Source organism: Epinephelus fuscoguttatus, linkage group LG11 (genome assembly GCF_011397635.1).
Source record: "Epinephelus fuscoguttatus linkage group LG11, E.fuscoguttatus.final_Chr_v1".
Taxonomy (NCBI): domain Eukaryota; kingdom Metazoa; phylum Chordata; class Actinopteri; order Perciformes; family Serranidae; genus Epinephelus; species Epinephelus fuscoguttatus.
In genome coordinates this window covers 4,562,125-4,583,835 of record NC_064762.1, presented here as the reverse complement: position 1 = coordinate 4,583,835, position 21,711 = coordinate 4,562,125, and the positions used below count along the sequence as shown (strand labels likewise).

The 21,711-nt window shown below is 42.4% G+C and overlaps 1 protein-coding gene across 2 annotated transcripts in view; it reads left to right on the top strand.

The window, feature by feature from the left end:
* Nucleotides 1-21,711, top strand: part of LOC125897181 (1-phosphatidylinositol 4,5-bisphosphate phosphodiesterase beta-4-like) — a 146,496-nt gene that overhangs the window by 97,257 nt on the left and 27,528 nt on the right. For both annotated transcript variants that reach the window (XM_049590297.1, XM_049590296.1), the window contains exons 8-23: nucleotides 5,108-5,187; nucleotides 8,465-8,518; nucleotides 8,620-8,701; nucleotides 10,212-10,312; nucleotides 10,757-10,814; nucleotides 11,731-11,839; nucleotides 14,265-14,475; nucleotides 16,539-16,632; nucleotides 16,839-16,918; nucleotides 17,094-17,178; nucleotides 17,277-17,367; nucleotides 17,470-17,565; nucleotides 17,861-18,009; nucleotides 20,241-20,336; nucleotides 20,462-20,606; nucleotides 20,719-20,803. In XM_049590297.1, coding sequence (XP_049446254.1) covers nucleotides 5,108-5,187; nucleotides 8,465-8,518; nucleotides 8,620-8,701; nucleotides 10,212-10,312; nucleotides 10,757-10,814; nucleotides 11,731-11,839; nucleotides 14,265-14,475; nucleotides 16,539-16,632; nucleotides 16,839-16,918; nucleotides 17,094-17,178; nucleotides 17,277-17,367; nucleotides 17,470-17,565; nucleotides 17,861-18,009; nucleotides 20,241-20,336; nucleotides 20,462-20,606; nucleotides 20,719-20,803 — 1,616 coding nt within the window. The remainder of the gene's footprint in view (nucleotides 1-5,107; nucleotides 5,188-8,464; nucleotides 8,519-8,619; nucleotides 8,702-10,211; nucleotides 10,313-10,756; nucleotides 10,815-11,730; nucleotides 11,840-14,264; nucleotides 14,476-16,538; nucleotides 16,633-16,838; nucleotides 16,919-17,093; nucleotides 17,179-17,276; nucleotides 17,368-17,469; nucleotides 17,566-17,860; nucleotides 18,010-20,240; nucleotides 20,337-20,461; nucleotides 20,607-20,718; nucleotides 20,804-21,711) is intronic.

Sequence of the window (21,711 nt, the reverse complement as noted above, 5' to 3'; positions counted from 1 at the left end):
TGCTGTGTAAAAGTTTAAACGTTAAAGTCGCCACGTCCCGCTGCAACACGACCAATCTATATCAGCAGTTGAGACAGCACAGAGAAAAGTAGGAAGGATGCATGTGAGAGAAAGCCAAGCTGAGTAACGTTAAAGACAAAGAGGCAACTGAAAGCCACCAGAGCCTCATACAACAACATCCAAGCAGAATTACGCAAACATTTGTAAGTGTCACGGGCGCCTGAACGCAACACAGGCTCGCTCCGCTGTAGGCACAGTGCCGTGCTGCGCTGCTGTGTGAGCTGTTGATGGTAATTTACACACAGTCTGTCCATAACAATATCTTTGGTCAGGTCAGTGTCCCCTGATATAATGTAGGGGAAACACTGAATCAAGCAAGAAGACTCATGATACCATTTTTTTTATTATATTGTAATCGCAATCACGAATCGCGATGTTGTCCACTCAAATCGCAATCGCACATTTTTATCAAATCGTGCAGCACTAGTCTAGATGTGAGAGGGTGTCAGACTTTACAAGTCTACACACGAGTATCACAACCCACGATGCAGGTGAGGCCAACGCTTAGATGTTCACGATGGTCAGAAAACCATATGTGGGCTGGAAACAAAGCAGATGTGAACTCTGCTGAGCACCTGGAGTACACCGTTAATTCATTCAACATTTCCACATCATGTGAAGGCTAAAAGAACCCCGACACAGCAGATATTTATTTCAGAAACAAAGCAAATTGCGAGGTGAATGGTTCATATGCTAACTCCTACACAAGGCCTTGGTTCAGTCTGATAAATAGACACATTTGAAATGAGTCATTTCTCTCTCTCTCTCACCTCGTCTCTGTTTCCCCGTGTCCCTCCTGCACTCAGGCTTTGGCTGTTATTTTCTGATCCTTTTTGTCTCGCTCTTAGTCTGCTCTCTCTCTGTTTTTCATCCCACTCATGTAAGAAAAAGCTCAGTGAGAAGTCTGCCTGCTGTATCGAGTAGAGAAACACCTCTCCAGCCATCACTTTCTCACTCATCAATTCATGTTTGTTTTGGACTCAGGCAGATGACACCTTCTTCTCGGTCTCTCACTTTAATCAGCAGACGTTATTATTGCTGACCCCTGCTGGCAAACCACCAAACATTGTACTCATGCTGTACAGCTCACAATATACAACTGTATCTGCAGATTAAATGTCAGTTTCCTGGAGCTGAATCGATTGGAAGATTAATACTCCTCAGATGAACCAAAAAATTGCGGTGTCAGGTTTGGTGTGATGGAAATGCTTTACATTAAGAATTAAATCCAGTGTTCCTCATGAGAACGTAAGCATCATTCTATATTTTACTTATCATCAACAAATCCTATAAACAGACCAAACCCCGCCTCACCCCGTCTGTGGTACTTGGCTCCAAAAAATAAAATGAATAATTAAAATGAGTCACAAATGTTTAACTTAATTTTTCAAAGTCGAAGTAATTTCCTACAGCAGCTGGGCACTGCAGTTTTTATACAACAGTACCCATTTGTTGGGGACTATTTTTAGCCACAGATTAATCCACATTTGGTATGCTAGTAAGTATTTACGGCAGCAGGATGGTGTATGTGGGATTGGCTTAAAATAAACTACAGTGCCATGTACGTCATCGTAAAAAAAATAATAATAATAATAAAAAATCCATGTCACCCAGGGCAACGGTGTGGCTCACTGGAGTGTTTTTAGTTTTTGGACAACAATGTAGGTCTATGGCAAAGAGGGATAAATGTTATCAAGCTTCAGCTACACAGCTAAAACATCTTAGTTGGATAAATTCATTGGCTTCGTTTGCCTGCACAAAATATTCCAGGTTTTTGCCCTTATCTTGAAAAAGTCAGTGGTCCTACTAAGCTCTTAACACGACTAATGAAAATGAATTTTCCACTAATGATCCTGTTACAATGCAGCTGTGCATACTGCAGTTAACTTGCCCTAACATTGTCGAGCACGTCAAAATGTGGATAAGTGAAACGGCACGGGGCAGTTTGCTTTTCTGCATCGAAATACAAAGTCTCTGACTCAACTGACTGTGAATGCAGCCTCCCTCTTTCACCCTACGCCGTAATCTGACGTGCACCTCCCCAGAAATGTAACTACACGTTGCAGCAACGCAGACCTCACGTCTGTTTCTGTGAGCTGAAACCATTTCCCTCAGTGGAAACAAAGCTTTTATTTACTTTAATTTCACAGATAAGAAACAATAAATTGTGAAGACAATAAAGCCTCCACTAAAATAGCATTTTAAGTCCTGTGTGTGATTTATCCTGGCTTCATATGAGCAGAGGAAATCCCCGCTCATCGCTAGGCTAATTTATACAATGTAAAATGCCATAGGCTTGTGCTAATAACGTTAGCATGTTGTATTTGTGGGGAAAATGTGTCCAGATAAAGACAAGTGTTTGTCTGTGAATGCTGTGAGTTATAGTGAAGCTGATTTGTGTACTTGTGTTTGTCTCTGTTAAACCATGTTTAATGTGTGTTTAATGTGTGTTTTGAATCAACTAAACTTCAAAGCACTTCACCGAAACCTCCGCTGCCGACTAGTGTTTTGGAGGTGTGACTGCAGAGTGACACAGACACACCACCGCACAAGTGTAAATGCTCACAACGGCGTAGGCCACGCGAGTAGGCTATGGCTCAGGCTCTGTCGCACAAGTAAAATCCTGCTTAACAGTATGACATCATATTTGTTGAAATAATATGCAAGTATTACGATACAAATTTTTCAAATCGTATTAGAAATTATACCAGTATTTTCATGAACAAATGATAGGGTGCACCCCTACCGTCAAGATAGAAGATTAAGATTTGTGACCCTACCATCTGAATGTGGCAGCAGAAATCCAGACTCATCAGACCAGGCAACGTTTTTCCAATCTTCTGTTGTCCAGTTTTGGTGAGAAAACCCGTGTGAATTGTAGCCTCAGTTTCCTGTTGTTAGCTGACAGGAGTGGCACCTGGTGTGGTCTTCTGCTGCTGTAGCCCATCTGCTTCAAGGTTGGACAAGGTGTTGTTGCTTCAGAGATGCTCTTCTGCACACCTTGGTTGGAACCAGTGCTTATTTGACTTCCTGTTGCCTTTCTATCATCTTGAACCAGTCTGGCCATTCTCCTCTGACCTCTGGCATCAACAAGGCATTTTGGCTCACTGGATATTTTCTCTTTTTGGGACCATCCTCTGTAAACCCTAGAGATGGTTGTGCTGAAAATCCCAGGAAATACTCAGACCAGCCCGTCTGGCACCAACAACCATGCCACGTTCAAAGTCACTTCAATCACCTTTCTTCATCATTCTAATGCTCCGTTTGAACTTCAGCAGCTCGTCTTCATCATGCCTACATGACTGCATTGAGATGCTGCCACGTGATTGGCTGATTAGCTATTAGAGTTAAGGAGCAGTTGAACAGGTGTACCTAAAAAAGTGACCGGTGAGTGGAATGCTCCTAAATCCCAAATAATACGACATATCCCACATGTCTCAATCAGAAAATGCTTCATTCGGGAAAAGGCCAAATTCAGAATAACCAAACAGAATACACTGTTTACATGACCCATATCAAATTTAATTGGGAAAATGGGAATTGTTGAAAATAAAAGGTACAGGATGTTGCCAGCTTTATCCATTAACCAGCAGCTTTAAGAGAAAGAAAAGAAAAGAGAAGAAAGAAAACAGTAAAAGTGAGCTATCTTGTATTTAGTGCCAAACCCTGTGTGGCCCAGAGGCTCTGCTGTAATTGAAAGACATGAAGCCAAAGCAAGAAAAAGCACTCTGACAACTTAAAGTGAGCGTAATTCCCCTCAGCCTCGGGGTTGTCAATCCAGAGTAAATAACATACAAGTCGTTTTTTATACGACTTTTCGTCTGTGTCATTGTCTGTGTCTCCTACTATTGTTTGTCTATGAAGATTGCTGAGGAAAGTAAAAGGAGCCCACTGGCAGCAACAGAGCACAACAAGAATGATTAACATAGCTAGCCTTGAGGAAAATATTTTTATTCAATGTATTTAAAGATGTCAGATCCCTCAACAACAAACGCAAATGTCCCCAGAAATAAAAATCACAACCCGTTTCGGACCAAACTGTAAATGCATGTTGTGTGCGCCGGCACAGATCTGTTTATCTGGCACTGCAGCGTTGGTGTTTATGCATCTCTCATGAGAGGCTGTTTTTGTGGTGATGGGTGTTATAAATGATGTTTGCGCTCCAGAGAGCTCACCGCCACGGGGCTGCCAATGATATTCCTGCAGCAGCCTTCAGCAAAGAGCCACAACCACACACACACACACACACACACGCACACACATAGATCCAGGTACACGTCCTCGTCCTCCACATATTTATTCCTGCCATTCCTGCCCCCTCCCTCTCTGTCATACACACACAGACAAACACACCATGACACCATCACCACTCCCCAGCATGCAGGTGGCCCTAAGTATCAGACCTTGGGAGGTGACAGAGTTATTTACATCAGCCGACACGCTCACACACACACACACACACACACACACACACACACACACACACACACACAGCTTCACGGACACCACATGCCCAAACAGACGACCCCTGCTGCACCCGTTATCTTGTTTAATGTTGTTATAATGATGTCGGTAATAATTTTCTGTGGTAGACGGAGCACAGAGACGGAGAGTTAGAGCCGGAGACATTCTGAGATAGAGATTGTTCAGGTTTTCGTCCTCGGTGACGTGTGTGTCGATGCAGTCAGCAGTGTATTCATGTAAAGTTCCAAGGCCTTCTCTAACTGTTTGTTTACTGTTACTGCCTAGCCTTGTGACAGCCCACTGTGGTTATCACTGTGTGTATATTGTGTGTGTGTGTGTGTGTGTTCCTGATAGTCCTGACAGGGAGCTTGCCCGTGTGTGTGTGTGTGTGTGTGTGTGTGTGTGTGTGTGTGTGTGTGTGAATTAAGAGGCAATTGGATTGCTTGTGTTTATTTCCCCAAAGACACTCACTTCTAAACACAATGCAGTCTCTCTCTCAGCTGCTGTTTGTGTGGGCTGTGGTTGGTGAGTGTGTTGAGGGTGTGCGTGTGTGTCCTGAATACTTGCGCTTGTTTGTTTGCAGAAGTGGATCGAGGGTTTGAGGTCAGTGATTCACAACTTTAAGGCCAACAACGTCTGTCCAATGACCTGCCTCAAGAAACAGTGAGTGCATTTTACAGCACACTCACAGCATGTCTTAATGATCTCGTGTTGATCTTCTGAAGTTTCAGTTTCAAAGGAATACTTCAGCCCCTGAATGAACATTTGTGTATCAGTTACTCACCCTGTGTTCTGTTGAATTTGTGATTAAAAACTTTGCTTTTCTCCGATGCCTCCAAGGTGAACGAAGAATCATTTAGTACAGTGGTGCCCAACTAGTCCAGATTTCTGCTTAGTCATTAGTTCAACGTCCACACAGTTTAATACATTCAGCATCATACTTGTGTTTGGCCATGACATCGAGCTAGTTTGCCGTCTCTGTCTGTTAGTCACTCACTCTACAGCAAGAAACAGCACGTCAAAATAAAAACTCTGTGCCAGAAATTCACTGTACTTCAAAATAAAGCATGTTTTTTACAAACTTGGCACATTCACAAGTCACTTGGGGTCCATTCAGAATGGACCTGTGACCTACTTTTACCACTGAGTCATTCAGCCTGTGTAACATTGAATTTGCTAGGAAAACTTTGTCTCACATGCCTCCACAGTGAGCGAAGAATCCAAAAACTGAGATAGTTTACTGATGAATTGAAGTCATAGGAGGCCGCTTAAACTATATCAAAACATCCATTTACAAACTCTCACACAGCTCATGCTCATGGACAAATGTCAGTTTACCACAGGATGTCTGTAATATAACTGTCCAGTTCGCACAGGACAAGAAATCTACGTAATTCTACCAGAGATGGGAGTGGTAACTCGGTTTGCACCCTGGCGTCACCTCCCTGTCGGCATGTGCGTGCTACGTTGCTTCATGCATCAGCTGAAGGATAATAATAATTAATGATTAGCACAATATGAAATATTGCCCATGATCAGGATTGTGTGTACACAATGATTAGCAATATGGATTTATATTAGACCGACCTAACACAACCAGAAGTCTTGTGGCTCTGAAAAGTCCTTTCTGACCTTTTTGATTGGTCTCTCACGTAGGGCTACGCGATCATTAGAAGAATGTCCACTATCACGACTGCCGACAACACCGAATGCTTCTTCAAGCGTCTCCATCGAAAAAAACACGGAAAACTAGTTGTAAACGCGGAAAAATGGTTCTAAACAGGACGTGACGAAATATTTACATTATTTTTCTCCGGACCGTTTTACAGAAGGTAAAAGTCGCCGTAATTATTACTGACCTTATCTGTCATGATCAGAGACATGAAGCTTTCGGACGGGACTAAAATCCCTGGTAATAATTACTTTATCCCACGTCTCCACGTTAAACTAATCCCGTCCGAATAGGGCTTTAGAGCCATTTCTAGCAAGCCCTAGTTTCCTATTATTTTTTGAGTCACTTAAATGCACCACCTGACCTGGCATCTTGGGAACCTTTAATTAAAGGCAGGTGTGTTGAAGTGAGTGTGGAGCATGGAAGACGCCACAGGGTTACAGTCTTTAACCACTTCCTGTTTGGTTAATCTTAGTTTTTATTGTTTGATGAAGTCGTTAAATACCCCGTTGGTTTGAACTTTGTTTTTGTAAAGGCCTGTTTTTTAGGGGAATGTTTGTTTGGGGATTTTTGTTTTCATTTTTTAAACGCGACAGTCAAGACCATAGTGTCATCCTGCAAATCAGTCGGCTCTTAAACCAACCGACGCACCTGGATCATCAAACAGTGAGTAAAACTTAACCAGACGGTGAATTTAACATATCTCCCATTGTAGCGTCTGTGTGTGGCTTTTTTCAACCTGTGTAGAAGCCGCAATAGTGTCTTTGGTGTTTGAAAGTGTTAAGATTCACCAAAGCCACACAATAACACAAACTACCGTAAAACTCGGAATATAAGTCGCACTGGCATATAAGTGGCAGTCTATTTTTTAAGGTCTCAAACAGGGAAAACAAGGTTTTATATTATTATTTGTGAATAAAAACGTTATACAAGTTATTCCTGCACTGTTTCCCTTTATTTTTTATTTGAAACACATTCAAAACACAATAACCTCTTAAGCAGCTTTGGTTACTTTTCAGATTGCAATTTTCCAAACAACCTCTCCAGGAAATAAAATTACGGTATAACAACATCGGTCTGCTTTCAGTGAAAATGTAGTGTAAAAATAAATAAAATCCTATTGTCTGTCCTGTTTATTGCTTGGACACTGTTATTTACGTGACAACACCTGAACATAACACACACACACACACATTGGCTGTTTGTTTCTACCTCTCCCCTCGCTGGAAGTCTCGGACCTCCAGCCGCCCGCCTCCGCCTTGATTAAATGCTGAAAATAAAATAAAAGAGGGAGACAGGTTTTTCTTATTTTATCTTATTTTGTTTTATTTCTCCCTCTCCTCTTGCTAGAAGCGTCGGACCTCCCACCTCCCGCCTTCCGCTCCCGTCTCAAACACGAAGGTCTCCCTCTCCGCAGCTGAGCACCCACGGCGCACACCCGACCTGTTAAATAGTCTGTAACCACTGTGTGACACAAACTTAGTGCTTTGGTCATTAAATAATGTCGGGCTCGGTTCGAGTTCGGACAGAAATATGCTGCCCGTGCCGCACTCTAACACACACACACACACACACACACACAAATACAAGGAAAACCGGACATTACCATCAGTTTATAAAGGACGCTGCGGACGGGACGTGAAAGGTGGACAGGTCCGGGCAAAAGAGGACGTTTGGTCAGCCTAACATAGCGCCATCTTGTGGGTCAAATTACCTATGTCAGCATTTACCTTGGTCTATAGGTCGCACTGGTCTATAACCCGCACCCAACTTTTTAGATGAAAAAAAAAAGGGGGGGAAAAAGTGCGACTTACACACCAAGTTTTACGGTAACTGACTGAGGCAGTGGTAGACCAGCAGCTCCTGTGCTCAGCAAGGTAAAATTACTGTTTTTGTCAATGGAGTCTGGCTTTGAAGAGAGGATAGATAAGTTTTACTTTGTTTAGCTTTAAATACGAAAGTTGAGAGTTTGTAGACGGATGTTTTTATATAGTTTTGGTGTAAACACGAACCCATATGACTTTCATCAAGAATTTTCTCTGTTTTTGGATTCTTCGTTCACCTTGGAGGCATTCGAGAAAAGTTTTAATCACAAATTCAACAGAACACAGGGTGAGTAACTGATACACAAACGGCCATTTAGGGAGTGAGGTATCCTTTCAGTTTAGTTTGTTTTTCTCAAGTGCATATGTGATAAAATGCTGGTAAGAAATCTGCCTTTTCTCTGATCTGTGCTCATCTGTGTGTTTATTTAATCCTCTTATTTAGTTGGATGAGAATGTGCTTCCTGACCAATGTGAATGGGAAGATTCCTGTGAGAGGGTAAGAGTTAATTAATGGGCTTTGTGGTCAACCACTGGGTCGTCCCATTTCACTCTGGTTCATCTAAACTATTCCAACTGTCTCTCTCTCCCCTCTCACAGCATTACTCGAACATTCGCGTCAGGAAAGACAGAGAAGGGGATCTTTCAGGCTCTAAAGGATCTTGGCCTTCCCAGTGGAAAGGTCAGACAGCACTGACTGTAGCGGTCAGATGGAGCATATGTGGCACTTTAAAGGGACAGTTCACCCCAAAATCAAAAGATACATATTTTCCCTCTTACCTGTAGTGCTGTTTATCAGTCTAGATTGTTTTGGTGTGAGTTGCCACGTGTTATCGGCCGTAGAGATTTCTGCCATGTCTTCAATATAATGGAACTAGATGGTACTCTGCGCCAAAAAAAACATTTCAACAGCAATGTTTCTTTTCAGAAATCATGATCAAGATAATCCACAGACTTTGTTGTGAGCAGTTTCATGTAGGAACTGTTTTCTTTTTACCAACTACGGCTGATATTTTCAGCTTGGCATGTTACGATACGAGAAATTTAATAGTTGATGCCAGTACTCATCAAATTTAAGGATTTTCAATACCCAATTTGATACAGCAGCAAAAACAAACAAACAAAAAATTGCGTAATCCCATGTGTGTAAATATACACTCCTATATTGAAAGTATTTCAATTAACTTTAATGTAAATTTTGATCATCGCTCTTGAAAGCAAACATCCAGTTTTTGTAAAGAGATTTTATAGGTGAGGAAATCGTATAGCTGTTTGTCCCGCCTCTTCTCCACCGTGACTGGACGGCTGTGTAAAAAGTGGCATCAACTATCACAGCCTTTTACCCAAAGCTTTTCAGCCCTCAGCAACCACAAAAAACACCAAGCGCTCAGCGGTGCATGCCGCTGGCATTTGTAGCATGGTGTACAGTGCGTTCCACAGTGCGGCGGTCATGAATGATCAGTTGATTGCATTACAGCTGATAAGGTCAGATGGATGGATAAGAGGAGCAGCTGCTGTGGAGGCCAGTGAAAGCAAATGTTAAGACCCAGAGCAGTGAGCGGCTATGTTTCACTTTCACTGCACCTGGTGTTCTGCTGCTCCGCCTGTGCACAGAGCTGACTGTACATATATATATAAATAAATTCAAACAGCACTCCTAATGAACAGTCCATCTCCAGATATACAAAATCAGGGCTGCCACAAATAAATGAATGTGTGGGAAACCCTGGTGTAAACACAACACGCAGTGCTCCAGTTGCAAAGATTTAACCTCAGAAAAACACACTTCACAAACGATGGATGAGTTGAGGAGCATCTGCCTTCCACGTGTTGTTCTCCCGTGCTGGTAGACCTTCTTCTTCCTTTGGCATTTAATGGCACACTAGAACACTTGCAGGCGTATCTGCTTCCCCGTCAGGTCCGACAGAATTGCCTCCCCGGTACTTACAGTACTAAAGAAAAACTAGGACCGTTATGTTTTCAGAATCATGCATCAACTTGGTGCCAAAGTAACGGCTCTTGTGACAGCCCCGTCTCCAGCATCCAGCAACTCAAAAGTATCTAGACTGATAAATATTACCACAGGTAAGAGGAAGTACATGTACTTTAGATTTTGGGGTGAACTGTCCCTTTTAAACAGTAGGTTTAAAGCTCTCATGCTAACGAACAGCGGGCTTGTTTACCCTCCACAGAACGATGAGATTGAACATGCAGATTTCACCTTTGACATTTTCTACGCGCTCACACAGAAGATCTGCCCTCGCACAGACATCGAGGAACTCTTCAAGAAGATGTGAGTCTCCTTTACTTTCAACCTGCCTGCTGTTTTTATACCTCCAAATCTGTACTAGAACATGATCAATCCTCCAAATAACTTACCAGTAGCACCCTTGTATTGTTTACATGTGCCTAAACAGACCACTGATATATGCTCTGTTAAATATTCCCTGAGTGTGAGCTACTGCATCTGGTTGGAAATAATCAGGACAGTGTTTCTGCGCCTGCTGCACTAACTACGTCTGGACAGCCTAACCTGCTTCCACAGTTCAACATTAATTATGAGTGACAATTAACATGTTAATACTAAACGTGTAACATTTAAGTTTGATCCCGTTTTATAAAGATTGCTTTCTAATTTTAACTGACTGACTGACAGTGTGGATGACTGTGAGAGTGTCTCTCTCTCTTTAAGAAGCGTAACATTTTGTTTTTGTTTTTCTAATTAATTCCTTTGCAGCAATGGGAACAAAAGTGATTATTTAACTGTAGACCAGTTAGTCAGCTTTCTGAATGAAGTAAGCTCTTTATCATTCATTAACTTCTCTGTGTTTTGCTTGCCGTCTCCGCAACCCCGACCCTGCCTCTGGGTAGAAGTTGCCCTCCAGTCTGGACTGCACATCAGCCGACGCTCTTTAAAACTCCATTAACGACAACAACAAAGACAAACTATTTAACCTCCAGTCAACCTGCAAGGGCAACTTCCAACCAGCTTCCCCTCTTCTGCATCCTGTTCCCCGTGTTCTCCCTACCGCGGCTTGCCTCCTCGTGTCTGATTGGTGTTGCCATGGCAACGGGAGGGTAGAGGTTTCCGTCCTGTTGCTTCCTGCTCGGCTCATCTCGTTTCCTGCTGTCTGTGTTTGCTCCTCTGTGGCCGTGCTCTTCTGTTTGGATGAATATCTGCTTAGTTCCCTCCGCTGTGAAGTCGCCGTGTGTGTGTTCGTGTGTGTTTGTGTGTGTCGCTGCTTCATGCCCAGTCCCTGTGCATCACGTCAAACGAGCCAAAGCTTTGGTTAGATTAATTCCCACCTGGCTTTGTGAGTGGGCACTGGCATTATAATGATGTTTTGATTCTGTTTGTGTTGTTGAAGTAGAGCTGTCTTGAACCTCTCCAACACGTACCACTTCCTGCTTTTAAGCAAACACTTGATCACTGCACCTGTTTGTGTGGCACACAGTTTACTTTGAACATTTTAGAATAAACAAATTCTGCTTAGATCCTTTTTATACCTGAGTGCTCTCCATTTAAAGCCACATAATTATTAAAAGCAGTGTTGATTAACTTTATGAATCAAAGTACCTTTTCCCATGATGCATTGAGTTGGCCCGTGTCCTGTGTGTCAGTGAAAGGTGTTTTTGTAGTAGAACCAGTTTGTTTGGAACAAGCAGACCGTATGTTTGTGGGTTAATCTGTGTGTACCTGTTGCCCTTTAGAACCAGCGTGACCCTCGGTTAAACGAGATCCTGTTCCCGTTCTACGACCCCAAGAGAGCCATGCAGATCATCGAGAAGTACGAGAGAGACGACGAGCTGAAGAAAAAAGGTAGAGGAGAGGCATAGAGGGCGACAGGACGCAGAGAGATATTTTGGGCTGTGCTGCCATCTGCCTGTGTACTGCTGAGACTACTGTGTGTTACATCAGGTTATTAGCAAAGTGTCAGCCTCTTCCCCTCACATAATCACCATTAACTGGTTTCTTATAGTATGCATGTTAGTATGATATTCGCTCTTTAGTGGTCATTACAAAGAACTAATTAATGCCTTACGCTGCATGGCTATATTCTACAGCTACGAGGCCCTTAAGAGTTTTCCCTCAATAAAATCCTAATTACAGCTTATTGATAGGAAGTAAGCCTCAAGCGAGGGAGTTCAACTATCTCTGTGCTTTCTTCACGAGTGAGGGTAGAATGGTTTGGTGCGGCGTCTGCAGTGATGTGGGCGCTGTGCTGGACTGTCGTGGTGAAGAGGGAGCTGAGCCAGAAGGCAAAGCTTTCGTTTTACTGCTCCATCTACGCCCCAACCCTCACCTGTGGTCATGAGCTCTGGGTAGTGACTGAAAGAATGTGATCGCGGATACAAGCAGCTGAAAGAGTTTCCTCTGTGGGGTGTCTGGGCTAAGGAGGGGTAAGGAGGGTAGGGAGCTCGGAGTAGAGCCGCTGCTCCTTCACGTCGAAAGGGGTCAGTTGAGGTGGTTCGGACATCTGATCAGGATCCTCCTGGGCGCCTCCTGTTAGAGGTGTTCTGGGCACGTCCCACTGGTAGGAGGCCCCGGGGCAGACCCAGAACACACTGGAGGGATTACATATCTCGTCTGGAACACTTCAGGGTCCCCCAGGCAGAGCTGGAAAGTGTTGCTAGGGAGAGGGATGTCTTGGGTACCTTACTTACCCTGCTGCCCCCCGCGACTCGGCCCTGGATAAGCGGGTGAAAATGGATGGATTGATGGGAAGTAAGGAAGTTGTTGTTCATGACTTATAGTCTTAATATAATTCTCCCAGTGTGAGCCTCATTACGTGTTAGTGCCACAAACACAGTCATTCTCTCTTGGTAACACTTTAGAAATAGGATCTTTTCTTATGTAATAAGACGCAAAACTACAAGCGCATTAATAATAATGCATTTTATTTAAAGAGCGCTTTTCATGGTACTCAAGGACACTTTACACTAGTTAAAGAATACAGTAAAATACACAACATCATTCACACATTAAAAGCCGTTTTGAAAAGATGAGTTCTGATGAGAGATTTGAATAGTGTGAGGTTGGTGCAGACTTGAATGTGTCTGGGGAGCGTTCCAGAGGGAGGGGGTGAGTTGTTTGCATCAGCTGTTTGCTGTAATGAATAAGAAATGTGTTTGGGTTAAGAGGTGCCAAACGACTTGTGAATTAATTACGAGCGAGACTTCATTTTAGAGTGGGGACATTCTCTGAATTCAACTTAGTTTAGTGTTATTTGGGCACTGTAGCTTTTGTAGTTTGTTACACACTGAGCAGATTATGTTTACATTCCAATGTATGTACAACAACGTTCTTACTGTCAGCAAGCAGTATTTAGGAGATTATTGAGGAAAAATTCTAAGTTAATGGCTGAGTAGTTGTAGAATATGGTCATGTAGGATGATGCACAGGCCACGATGCCCGCGTGAGCAGTGCTGCTCCTCAGGCTGCAGAACATCTAGAGATTTAGAGTCTCGCCTATTTTTTGACGCACAAAGTTTTCAGCAAATATAAACACTGAAAATGGTCTTTTGCTAATCACGTAGACATCACACCACCTTCCACTATGGTTTTAATGTCTACATGTTTACCTTAACACTTTCTGTTTCAAAATAAAAGCCCTCTGATAATGTTTTTGTGGACAGGAATACAGTAGTCAAATCAGGCAGCTCTGCAGCAGTAATGCTATCTGTGTGAACACTGCACACATGCGACCCACAGTAGTTCAGTGAGGTAAAGCCCTAATAAGTGCTTTATAATGACTAATAAAGAGCCAATATGCAGCTTACGTGGATGCTAAGCAGCTAGTTACTGGTGAATATGTGTACCTCAGTATAAAGTGTTACCCCTGTTCTTATCAAATAGATAACTGGTGTTGCTCACAGAGACAGCGCATCATCAAACAGTTCAACCTCTAAAAGCTACCAGACATCATTTTGACACAGAAGCATCCTTATGACCACAGAATCTGCCAACATCTCATTTTCAATCACCTGTAGCCTGCACATGTCACAATTTGAGATGAATAAGATCATATTACTAATTAAATAGTTATTTTAATTATTATGAAAGGCTTCGCAACAAGACTGTTTGCTATACTCAAAATGTTACTACTTATGAGGAAAACTGATAAATATTCACAATGATTTATTTATCTAAGGACTCCAAATGATTTTTATCTGGTTCTCATATTTCAGTCTGAAGCAATAAATGTCTTTTTTAAGAAGTTAATTTTATCAACTTCCACCCACAGGTTTAATGTCCAGTGACGGTTTCTGCCGGTACCTGATGTCAGACGAAAATGCTCCAGTTTTCTTGGACCGGCTGGAGCTGTACCAGGAAATGGACCAGCCGCTGGCCCACTACTTCATCAGCTCCTCCCACAACACGTACCTGACAGGGCGACAGTTTGGAGGGAAGTCTTCTGTAGAGATGTACCGCCAGGTCCTGCTGTCTGGCTGCAGGTATGTTAGTGTGTCATGGTCCGTCAAGATGTGATGGTGTGGAAACACATGCATCCCACTGTCTTTTTGCAGACACACCCAGTACAAACAGGAAACAGTGACGCTAAAACTTCTCAAGCTGCAAGGATGATGATTTTTTTAAACCCACTGGACCCATTTTTCCATTGGATTTTAAAGTATTGAAGAAAAGAAGCTCTGTGGGAAACAAAAGTTTATAGTACTTTTTATTCAGCAAGAGAATTTTTTACAAATTAATTTAAGAATAATGAAGTGTAATGCAAATGCAGGAAATACAAAGCTAACGTTGGGTTATAAACAAACTTCACTACAGTAGCTTGACTTCAACGTCAACACCACTAAATTTGAACTTGGATGAGCATGACCTGATCCAGCCAGTGTCCCTGGCTTTGTCATTTGCCACTCTCACATCCTTTTTCAAAGAAATGTAAGTGCAGCGGGAGAATAAACACAATGAGGCTGTAAAGATGACTAGTGAGTAGATGAGTTTCTGTGTTCAGCATGATGACATTTATTGTATCTAATAATCTCTGAGTCTCATTTAGCCACTTGTTCAGACACTTAAAGGGGAACTAATGTTTTTTCAACCTGGGCCCTATTTTTCGATCTACTTTTGTCTAAATGAGTGACATTTCTCCAGTACGAAGCTAGGGCTGACCTGCCTGCAGCCCGTGAGCATGCGCTATATTAAATAATAGGGCACTCAGACAGCGTCAAACAACGTCAAAATACATCCACTCAAAGTGCATTTTTTTCACACAGATAGGCTCGGGTTGTTAGTATAATTATCTGACAACGTAACAGAAAGGAGAAATGAACGTCTGTGTTTACCTTTAGCTGGATTTGGACATGTTCCTCTGTCTGTTGCTGCTCCCTCTCTCTCCTCGTCCGCTCTTCAGTTTCAATGAGCTCTGCGTCCGTGTACGTCCGTGTACTCTGTGTTCAAATAAATTCGGACATGTTTGTTGTGGCAAGTCAAAACACTCACTCAGAGAGTGAAAGTCTGGCTCTGAAATCTCACCTCTCGCGAGATTCTTCTTCTTCTTTGGTCTATGGTGTTTTACAGCAGTTGGTCTCGCGAGACTTGAGTTGTTGCAAGAAGTTACTGCTGGAGCGAGCTTACAAATGCAACTGTTTGGAGTAGTCATGGCTGAATTTTTACCCGATTTTGACCAGCTGGATCTGGATGAGACATTTGAATTTGATGAGCGCCCGTTTATTTATTATTTATTATATATTATATTATATATTTATTATATATTATTATTTATTTGAACACGGAGTACACGGACGTACACGGACACAGAGCTCATTGAAGAGCGGACGAGGAGAGAGGGAGCAGGCAGAGAAGTGTTTTGACTTGCCACAACAAATATGTCCGATTCCAGCTAAAGGTAAACACAGACGTTCATTTCTCCTTTCTGTTACGTTGTCAGATAATTATACTAACAATCCGAGCCTATCTGTGTGAAAAAAATGCACTTTGAGTGGACGTATTTTGACGTTGTTTGACGCTGTCTGAGTGCCCTATTACTTAATATAGCGTGCGCTCACGGGCTGCAGGCAGGTCAGCCCTAGCTTCGTACTGGAGAAATGTCACATATTGAACATCCTATCACTCATTTAGACAAAAGTAGATCGGAAAACAGGGCCCAGGGCCCAGGTAGAACAAAACGTGTAAATACCTTAAGCTTTACCACAGCCCTTATTTCAGGCCTCTTAACCAAAAACCCACTTGCGGTCATTGTGACTTGACCAGTGGACTTCATTACGAGCCAATTAGCTGTTGAAACAGGTGATATACTCTACGTTCTAAAACCAGCCGCTGGCAATTTGACCACCTGACTTGCAGGTGACATCATCAGCTGGCTTAAGTCGAGCTCAGACCGGCCAGTTCACACCGCTGCAACTTTTAAAATGGTTTTGTCTTGTCACGAATCTTTGGTCTGAACTGGGCTCATTCCTGCAGCACTCTATCATATAATTACATCAACATTATCGGTGGATCCAGTTATGTACAGTGAGTGTGTTTTCCATCCTGTCAGGTGTGTGGAGCTGGACTGCTGGGATGGAAAAGGAGAGGACCAGGAGCCCATTATCACTCATGGCAAGGCCATGTGCACAGACATCCTGTTCAAGGTGAACGCACAAACACACAGCACACACACAGCAACACAGTATCACTGTTCACTACAACAGTTGATTAGTTTCCGGGCTGCTTCAATATTGTTGCGTTAGGTTTGGCTGCCCCCCTGTGTTAAGAATATGGTATTGCATATGTCACAGCCCCATCCTCTTCCTCCTCTCATCCACTCCTCTTTGTCTTCTTCCTCCTCTCCCAACAGGATGTTGTCCAAGCCATCAAGGAGACGGCATTTGTGACCTCAGAGTACCCTGTTATTTTGTCCTTTGAAAACCATTGCAGGTGTGTGTGCGACTGGTGTTAATGCATCATGATTCTGCTACTGTTAAGAGCTTCTTACAGATACAGTCCATGGACACAATGCATTCACCTTCAATTCAATTGTGTAAAAAACATTAAATTCATTTGCTTGATATTTGACACCCTGATTTTTTTTATTTTATGTGTTTGTCACCAGTAAACCGCAGCAGTACAAGATGGCCAAGTATTGTGAGGAGATCTTCGGTGACTTCCTCCTCAAACAGCCTCTGGAAAACTTCCCTGTAAGTGCTCTCTGTGAGTCACACAGTCTCTCAGAGTTGATTGCATGATGATGACGACTTCTCAGTATTTAAATGTGTGATTATTTTCTGTGTGGCAGATTGAATCTGCGCGCCCGTTACCCTCTCCAAATGACCTCAAACGCAAAATCCTCATCAAAAACAAACGCTTGAAACCTGAAGTTGAACAGAGTACGTACATGACTCAGCCTGTGGACTCGTTAAATATCAAATAAATTTATTTATTATGTGGTTTATTGGTTTAACGTGTGTGTGTGTGTGTGTGTTCTACAGAACAGCTAGAGGCCTTTAAGAAACACATGGAGGCAGGAGAGACCAACACCCCCGCCATCATCATGGGAGAAGAGAATGAAGAGGACACAGAGAACGGTCAGACACACGACAGTCTGTGTAAAGGAGGAAGAGTTTTATGCTGACATGTACACAACACACCTTATCAAAGATCTCTTAAAACACATTTTAATGGCTTTTAATTTGATTTTATAAAGATCACAAAGTTTAAAGAACAAACAAGAAATCCTCAAAAAGCTGCACACAGTGACGTAAGACTGCTCAACAGCTCGCTCATATAAAGACTGGATGCTTTTAGTCACCCAAAAATATTAATGTTTGGTGAAAATCTGTGCTGCAAATTATAAATGTGTTTTTGTTTGTGTGTGCGCAGGAGAAAAGGACGGTGAGGATAAGGATTTGAATTCAGAAACACCCAGCAGTCTGTCAGAGTCGACCACTGAGAAAGAGCCCAACAGTGTGTCCCAGAGTAACGCTGTCAGCTCGACGAAGGAGGAGGAACGCAGCAACAGTATCAAGAAGGTGAGTTGTAAAGACAGTTTGACTCCTGAAGTGTTGAAATAAACCAGTCATGCCTCAGGGTTCCAGTAGATCTCACTGGGCAGACTGGGAGATTTAGAAATGGCCTCAGAGCTGTAAAGGGTTGCTTCCTTTTGTTACCTTACCTAAATATAGAACAGAGAAGTCCCGCAGTGGAAACGTCAATTGACCTATGGCTAAGTCCCGCCCTCAAACGTGATGAGCCAATCACAGTGCGTATAGCCATTCCCATACACTGGGACATTCTCTGCCTGGACGTCCATTGAAATGCATTACAGAAAGTCAGTTTTGTTCGGTTTTATGAGCTTTTTCAGAGATTTGAAGTTTAAAAATGGTCAAACGGTGTGCATGGGGTACATGCAACTCTGACACAAGGTATCCTGAGAGGCTGGGCGACCAGGTGTATTTTTACACTTTAAACCACATCTCAAGCGAGAAAAGTGTCTCCTTTGGATAAAGTTGTGTGGTAACGTTAGACCACAACATCAACTCAACGTGAATAAGATTAACAATGATGTCTACATCTGTTCTAAGGTAAGTCAACATTGTGTTTGAGGCAACATATTGTCACTTTGCTGGAAAGAAATATAAAGTTATCTTTAACATCTCTAGCTAACGTTAGCTAAAGTTAGCCTAACGTTAGCTCCTAGCTGCGTTGTTCATCATGTCACCTTGTTTGCTGGGAGTTCATTAGCCTATTTTGTTCTAGTTTTGTACTTTGGTGATGGTACATCATTGTTAGCTGTTGTCCAAAGGGCTCTAGTTAAGCTAACGTTAACTTCTGGAGCTTAGCTTCATTAACTTATCTGTAATGGCAGAGATAACAAAGGTTGGCAAACGTTATGCTGAATGATTCAGTGTAAATACTGTAGCACCAAACTAACGGAGAGACACTCTTGGTAAAGATGGTAAAAAGGCCGTTATCCTTTTCTCATATTCTGAGCCAAAAACCTTAACTTCAGTGGCACTTTAACTTGTTGTCTTTGATGGTGACGGCAACCAGATGCAGTTCACAAGCGTACACTGTGACCTGTAAATTTTGGCTTGTAATTTAAGCTTTTCATCGACCTTCTCAACAATAAAATGATGAATATATCCCTCCAATGCGTAGTTTAGGCCCTTTTGGTTACTTCTCAATGACATCTGATCGTTATGTCCCCAAAAATCATCAATTGCCTCCTGTGAAATGCCGTGTACTGTGACACCTGCCATAGCGCCGGTCACTGAATGTTGATAGTTTGTCTGAGTGAGTGGAGGGGGCGTGGCTTAGCCATAGGTCAATTCCCCTTGTACACCGCCTGTAATAACTGCCTTAAAGGCACACTAAGCACCATTGGGCGTCACTTCTGTTTACGTTCAACAATGTTATCAGTGTTATCATGCCCCCCCAGATTCAAACATCCAAAAACACATAATTGAAACCACAATTGACCTCAGTGACATGTAGCCAGTGGATCGTGAGGACATGTTTGCTGTATGTGACAAAAACTTTCCAAGCTTAGGAAGACTTAGAGAGCCTTTAAATTAAGGATATTTTAAAGGGACAGTTCACCCCACAATCAAATATACACATTTTTCCTCTCACCTGTAGTGCTGTTTATAGAAAAAGAGGTAACAGAGGCAGCTGGTCACATGGTATATTTGCAGATGTGGTTTAACACCCTGCGTTGCACGTCAAATATCCCAGTTTTTACAAAATCAAATGTGGCAATCCTAATTGGAAAGAAGACAGACATCTCTATGGCCAATATCTCCAACACTCTCTCTGAGGTGAGCTGCCCCTTTAAAGCCAAATCCTGTACATTTAAAGAAATCCAAAATGTATACAAAGGTTTGTATCCATAGAAGAGTAAGAACCAACTTTTATTGCTCCAACAACTCCAGAGATAAAGTGAAATTATGTACAAAGAATGCAAGATATTGTCTTTTTTGCCGACATCCAATATGCAACAACTTATTTGACCAATAACCAACATCAATATATCCATTTTTAGATGGCAGTGTTGAGGTCAGTGTAGAAGAAGAGCATTATATCTTTACCTATGTGGTCAAAAGCCAGTGAAGTGCTGACTGAAACCAAAGTAGGAATTTTTTCTCCTTAAATTATTCATTTTTAGGGTGCCTACGTCCGTCATTTAAGACCGTGCCAAACGTACTGACATGGATTGAGAGGGAACATTTAATGCAGCGCTTTGTCCTGTCTGTGTTTCCAGGTGCCTGACGATGAAGCGACAGAGATATCTGAAGCCACAGAAGCGACAGACGCCACAGACATCTCGGAGGCCTCTGACCAAGACAATAACAAGAAGGCAAGCACAAGACGGCCACTGCACTTTATCATACACACACTTTTAGTCACCTTGTAGTAAAAACCAAACTAACATCTGTTTCAATTCAAAAGTGTGTGAAACATGTTTGTACCTGTCCTGTGCAGGGTGGAGAAGAGGCGGAGGACTCTGAAGAGGCTCTGATAGCGCAGTACACCTACGTAGGAGCCACCACGAACATCCACCCATATCTGTCAGCCATGGTCAACTACGCACAGCCCGTCAAGTTCCAGAGTTTTGAAGTGGCAGAGGGTGAGCTCTGACGTCCTCCTGATGTGTTTCTGCTGTGATCTGATTCTTGTAAGTGTTGCTCTGGGTGAAGGCAAAATGCAACACTGTTCATTTCCTTTTCTCTGTCTTGCAGAGAGAAACATCCACCATAACATGTCATCTTTTAACGAGTCTGTTGGTCTGGGCTATCTGAAGACCAACGCCATCGAGTTTGTCAAGTATCCTTTGAGCTTCAAATCATAGCTGTGCTGCATTTATCTGAACAGGGAGGAATACATCACCCACAAAGTGATCATTTGTACATCGAGTACCTGCCTCGTCTTACGATGAATTTGTGAGGAAAACATTGTTTCACACAGGTCGTCAGAGTGAATGAGGAATCCAAAAACAGAAAATTCTTGATGAAGTGAAGTCTTGGTGGCCATGTTTAATACACCAAAACTATATCACAGCTCAAACTGTCACACAACTCATGCAGTATAATCCAAGTCTCATTTATCCACTTGTTTGCTCTGTACTTCCCAAACACATACATTTAACACACTTGCATACGAGTAGCAAGGTTCCACATGAGCTCCGTCCTGCCCAGGCATACTACACATCTGTGCTCAAGACTGTTTAGGCAGCTGTGTTTTAAGTAGTAAGGTTTGGAAGTAAGGTTGCATGTGTTTGTGAAGTACAGAGCCTATAACTGGTTAAATGAGACTTGGTTTATACTGCAGGAGTTTCTGAGAGTTTGTAAACAAATGTTTTGCTTGCAATTCATGATAATATCTCCTTTTTTGGTTTCTTGGTTCACTGTGAGACATGTGAGAAAAACTGTTTTCTTATGAATTCAACCAAACACAAGGTGAGTAATTCATATACAAATGGCTACAGGGGGAAGTCGTCTTTAATTTAAAACATTTTGGAATTTTTTTGTGAAGATCACCACGACTGAAATTTCCACTATTCTTTGCTGAATCACCTGAGTGAGACCCCGATCACACAGAAAGTATTTTAGCAGCTGGAGGCAGCTTTTTGTAATTGTTTTTAATGAGGATGAAGCTTTTTGCTCGCTGTTTCTGTGCTCTAGGCACCTGGCATTTTTGCCGAAGCACTTCTAAACTTCTTGAGTTAAAAAAAT